General features: G+C 35.1%; 1 protein-coding gene across 1 annotated transcript in view; it reads left to right on the top strand.

The window, feature by feature from the left end:
• Nucleotides 1-6,036, top strand: part of LOC110451017 (ankyrin repeat domain-containing protein 13C-like) — a 20,689-nt gene that overhangs the window by 13,553 nt on the left and 1,100 nt on the right. The window contains exons 10-12 of the mRNA XM_021498846.1: nt 421-570; nt 2,281-2,309; nt 2,633-2,733. Of these exons, the coding sequence (XP_021354521.1) occupies nt 421-570; nt 2,281-2,309; nt 2,633-2,733 (280 nt within the window). The remainder of the gene's footprint in view (nt 1-420; nt 571-2,280; nt 2,310-2,632; nt 2,734-6,036) is intronic.

Below are 6,036 nucleotides of genomic sequence, written 5' to 3'. Positions count from 1 at the left end.
AGGACTTCGATTGCGAGGTCATGATAATGTTGCGCAACTCGTCCTGGGTAATGAGATGTATTGTGTTCTGTTTGTAGTGGGACCTTGCTTACCTCACTTGAATGCTACAGCACAGATACTGCAACATCCACCCCAGACCATTTTATACTCCACCTGGGTTGTTGGAGTTGTGTGGGCAGGAGAAAAACACTTTCTTTGAATATTCCATGCATACGACAACTTCCTTATGTGACTATGGTCACACTCCAGATTACTAACCCCTGTTTTCCCATTTGATACAAGATTTAAAAATCTTTAGGCGTTGAAAGTCTCACCACTGACACATATTTCTAACACTCTCAAATGTTTCAGGTAGTAATATTAAGAGCTCAAATAACATCTAAAGAATTGTTCATTATAAGAATACATATATGGTTTTAGTTTCAGAGGCGCCCATCGCTGAATCCACCTGAAAGGCCAAATGTTAGTTGGGAGGACTACATGTCTGCCCCAGTCGGTAAACCTCCATGTCTGGGCCGACAGTGGATCCCTAAGGGAAGCTCCAAGTCTTTCAAGGCTACAGTAGCAATGGTAGGAATTCCTGTAAAAAATAATCTTGCAAACCTCTAAATTTGTTGCTTGATTTCCCCTTCTTAAAACAAATAATATCTTTAAAGAAAAACTCCAGAAAATTTTGGAGTTGAATTAATCAAGAAAAGAGTGTTTTTTTTCAGTATTTATGTATATACCGGTACAACTAAGTGCACTTTGAGAGAGTTATGTAAACATCTTGTTTTGTAAATGTATTGTTTAATGATAATGTTAATTTCATTATCAATTTTCATATACTTGTTACTATGTGACCATGTTCGAGAAATAAAGGATTCTTTCTTGACTGTGAATGGAATTAAAAGTGCATTTATAAGTGTATCCAGACTCTGTAGTAAATTTTGAATTTCTTGACATTCCCGCAGTATAATTATAGTAATTGTTTCTCTCTCTGAGCTGTAGAGTGTACACAACAGGCCTGTTACTAGGTTTGCTTTGAATAAATGTGAATTTGTTGTCAAAATGTTATGAAGAATTCTAAATTAAAATCACTGAAGTTTGAATTCCTGCCTGTTTGAATTTCCTTATTCTTGGAGAGAATTTCATCCATGCCTTTTACTCCTTTAGCCTTTTTGATTAATAATTCTAAGTTTAAAGGAATAAAAGGGAGAAGAAGCTTTGTACTCTGAAACCTGTGTATTTCAATATTAGTTCTAAAAGTATTAAATGTACCTTGACATTTAAAAAAATATTATATTTCCTTGTGAGTTCCTGATAAGAGAAGAAAGTGAGAGAGCTAACATCTTTAAATATGTCATTTACTACTCTTACACCCTTAGAATACCAGTCTTTATAAATAACAGATCAATGACCAGTTGTGGGTTGTACAATAGCGGGGGTTTACTACTCTTACACCCTAGAATACCAGTCTTTATCAATAACAGATCAATGACCAGATGTGGGTTGTACCATAGCGGGGGTTTACTACTCTTACACCCTAGAATACCAGTCTTTATCAATAACAGATCAATGACCAAATGTGGGTTGTACCATAGCGGGGTTTAGGAAGTGAAAGTTGTCCTCTTTGATTCACCTTCATAACATTAGAATTGTTCAATCTTTTCCAAGCTTTAAACACATCTGACCAAAAATGTTTTGTCACTTATATATGTAATTGCTTCCACAGTTCATAGTAAAATGTTCATGTTAAAAAGACTCTTGAATATTACTTGTCACTTGCTAGAACTTTGAAAAAATCTTCTATAAAATCTATAAAATCTTGAGTGTTAATCATTTTTAACCCCTCCCCCCCCACACACACACACATTATAATAAAAGAATTCCTCTTTATCATATCTGTTTTGCCATTCCATTGAAAGTTAAATAAAATATTGTTGAATTTAATAATAAAGAGGCACCATTTGGATTTGGCAATGTGATGAATAAGTGATTAAATTATGGGATTAAAGAGATTTAATAATATGAATTTTACCAGTAGGGGTTAAAATTCTTCTGGTCCAAGTCTTAATTAGAGATTTAATCTTAATCAGTTTTCATCAAAGTTTAATTTAATTTAGGCATTTAAAATGTATGCTAAAGTGTTTTATCTATAAATTTCCATCAAACAGAATCAAACGCCTTTTTTAAAATCTATCATTAGAAGCATTCTAGGAACATGTATATCATTTCTCTTAAGTTCATCATATCATTGTCAAATAATGTCAGATAATTATATCTTCTTATTGTTTTCAGAGCAAAGCATTCCCTATGGATGTTAGTGTGTAAGTATTAAAATAAATACTTTATATGATAAAAGTTGAAGTATTTATAGAAACAATGATGTAAGATCTGGTCCAGAGGGCAGGAAACTTGTGTTGGATTTTAAATGGGGTCTAAAAATAGTATGAGGATTGAAAGTCGGGAATTAATGTGTACATCTCCTTCTAAATTTTGGAATTCTGCCTCATTACTGGTCGTGAAAATCCATCATACATGTTAGTTTTTCAGAAATGATAATCCATATCATGTATTACGGTAAAAGTTTGTGTATTTGGTTAAATCCATATCATGTATTACGTTTAAAGTTTGTGTATTTGGTTTGCAGTTTGCTGGATGTCCTTGAAGTAATAGCACCATTCAAACAATTTCAGAAACTCAGGGATTTTATGACTTCAAAGTTGCCTGAAGGATTCCCAGTGAAAATAGGTACAGTAATTACTAAAATAGGTACAGTAATTACTAAAATAGGTACAGTAATTACCAAAATAGGTACAGTAATTACCAAAATAGGTACAGTAATTACTAAAATAGGTACAGTAATTACTAAAATAGGTACAGTAATTACCAAAATAGGTACAGTAATTACCAAAATAGGTACAGTAATTACTAAAATAGGTACAGTAATTACCAAAATAGGTACAGTAATTACCAAAACAGGTACAGTAATTACCAAAATAGGTACAGTAATTACCAAAATAGGTACAGTAATTACCAAAATAGGTACAGTAATTACCAAAATAGGTACAGTAATTACCAAAATAGGTACAGTAATTACCAAAATAGGTACAGTAATTACCAAAATAGGTACAGTAATTACCAAAATAGGTACAGTAATTACCAAAATAGGTACAGTAATTACCAAAATAGGTACAGTAATTACCAAAATAGGAACAGTAATTACCAAAACAGGTACAGTAATTACCAAAATAGGTACAGCAATTACCAAAATAGGTACAGTAATTACCAAAATAGGTACAGTAATTACCAAAATAGGTACAGTAATTACCAAAATAGGTACAGTAATTACCAAAATAGGTACAGTAATTACCAAAATAGGTACAGTAATTACCAAAATAGGTACAGTAATTACCAAAATAGGTACAGTAATTACCAAAATAGGTACAGTAATTACCAAAATAGGTACAGTAATTACCAAAATAGGTACAGTAATTACCAAAATAGGTACAGTAATTACCAAAATAGGTACAGTAATTACCAAAATAGGTACAGTAATTACCAAAATAGGTACAGTAATTACCAAAATAGGTACAGTAATTACCAAAATAGGTACAGTAATTACCAAAATAGGTACAGTAATTACCAAAATAGGTACAGTAATTACCAAAATAGGTACAGTAATTACCAAAATAGGTACAGTAATTACCAAAATAGGTACAGTAATTACCAAAATAGGAACAGTAATTACCAAAACAGGTACAGTAATTACCAAAATAGGTACAGCAATTACCAAAATAGGAACAGTAATTACCAAAACAGGTACAGCAATTACCAAAATAGGAACAGTAATTACCAAAACAGGTACAGCAATTACCAAAATAGGAACAGTAATTACCAAAATAGGTACAGTAATTACCAAAATAGGTACTGTAATTACCAAAATAGTAACAATAATTACCAAAATAGGTACAGTAATTACCAAAATAGGTACTGTAATTACCAAAATAGGTTCTAAAATAGGTACAGTAATTACTAAAATAGGTACAGTACAATAATCAATAAAATATACAAATTTTGTAATATATCTGTTGTGATTTTCAGGTTCATATTTTACTGATATTCTTTTTACTGAACAGAAGTTTAAAAACTTCCCAGGCCAAATACAATCTGTTTTTTTTTACTTAGGCAATGACACATGTTTTTCAGCTTACCAGTATATTACCAGCTGGTCAGAGAGTTATGAGCTTATGTCTTGCATCAGCATTTGTGGTCTGTCTGTCAATTATTCCTTAAACAATTTCTGCTTCTCCACCAATGTTTGACCCAATTTAATTGGATAAGCTGTTAGTGATTAAACATACAAATGAAAGGGTTACCTCACCAGGAGGCTGAGGGTAGGGACACAAGCATGGTGGTATATTGGCCATATTGCTTAAAGCAAACATTATACAAATGAAAGGGTTACCAGCTCACCAGGAGGCTGAGGGTAGGGACACAAGCCGGGTGGTATATTGGCCATAGTGCTTAAAGCAACCTCCCAGGAGGAACTGCCATGGATATCGGTCATATGTTTTGGAAAGCGTTCCAATGTGATAATAACAAAAAATGTACAAAAGAAGGGGCTAACTCCCCCTCCCTACTCACCGTGTCATAAAATTGAAACAGCATACAACTGCAGAGCATGAAGTTTTCAATAAAAATATGGTCATATGATTAACTCTGCGGTCTTACCCAATCCCTGGGAACATTGTCCCATGATTGACCCTGGGGTTTTGACCCACCCCTGGAACATTGTCCCATGATTAACCTTGGGGTTTTGCCCCACCCCTTGGAACATTGTCTTTTGGTCATATCGTGACAAATGGCAAGACTTTTACCATAGAGATAAGGGATTTCATTACAATTTGGTCTGGAGCATCCATGGGCCAAGGGGATTCAATGTTGTATAAACGGTGGGTCTGGCCCCCTCAGGACAGAGGGGTGGGTTCCGAAAAGGGGAAATAGAGGTAAAACCTTGAGTATCCTTCTTCTACCATAGGGATTAGGGGATTTCATCCCAATTTTGTCTGGAGCATGCTTGGGCCAAGGTGACTCAGTTTTGTCTGGAGCATGCTTGGGCCAAGCTGACTCAGTTTTGTATAAACGATGCGTTTGGAGCCCCTGTGGGCAGAGTTGCGAAGTTATAAGGTAGGAGTTCAGGGATTTTAACCTAATTTGGCTTGAAGCATCCTTGGGCAAAGGGGACTAAATTTTGTATAAACAAAGGGTGAGGCCCCTCTGGGTGCTGAAAACTGCAGGGCTCAATAGGGAAATTTGAGGTTTAAATCCTTAAAATCTTTCTTCCTCTGTACCATTGGCAGGATTTTATGTAATGAAAATATTTTCCCATGGTTGCTTTATTTTCCAGGTGAGCAATACAGGCCCTTTGGGCTTCTTGTTCTCTTTTAGATTTTGCGATCGCCTTTTGTCCGGCGGCGTCCGTCGTGCGTCCGTAAACAATTTACATTTTCAACTTCTTCGCCAAAACCCCTGAACCAATTTCAATGAAATTTTGCAGAAACCTTCCATAGCCAAAGGTCAACTAAGATTGTGAATTATATGGTCCCCAGCCCTCAGGGGCCTGAGGGGCGGGGCCAAAAAGGGTGGAATTGACTGAAATTTCAAAAATCTTCTTCTCAAGATCCAGATATGGTAGAATCAAAATTGCTTCATAGATAGAAGGGTCTTAAGGTGCTTTACTAAAATTGTGAATTTCTTGACCCTGGGGTCTCACGTTTCCCCCTGGGGAGGGGGTAAACTTTACTATAGTTTATATAGGGAAATCACATTTTGGACTAACATTTGTTTAATTGGAAGTAATTTAATTTGGGTAAGCATTATCTGTATTGGATAGCAGTTTGATGGTATGCACATATCAGCCCTGACTGACCCCCTGGGGCTGATGGGAGGGGCCAAAAAGGGTTGAATTGACTGAAATTTCAAAAATCTTCTTCTCAAGACCCAGATATGGTAGAATCAAATACTCTTCATAGATGGAAGGGTCTTAAGGTG

This window comes from Mizuhopecten yessoensis, unplaced genomic scaffold (assembly GCF_002113885.1).
Source record: "Mizuhopecten yessoensis strain PY_sf001 unplaced genomic scaffold, ASM211388v2 scaffold5729, whole genome shotgun sequence".
Taxonomy (NCBI): Eukaryota; Metazoa; Mollusca; class Bivalvia; order Pectinida; family Pectinidae; genus Mizuhopecten; species Mizuhopecten yessoensis.
Note: the sequence above shows the minus strand (reverse complement) of the source record. Positions and strands in the feature narration are given on the sequence as shown.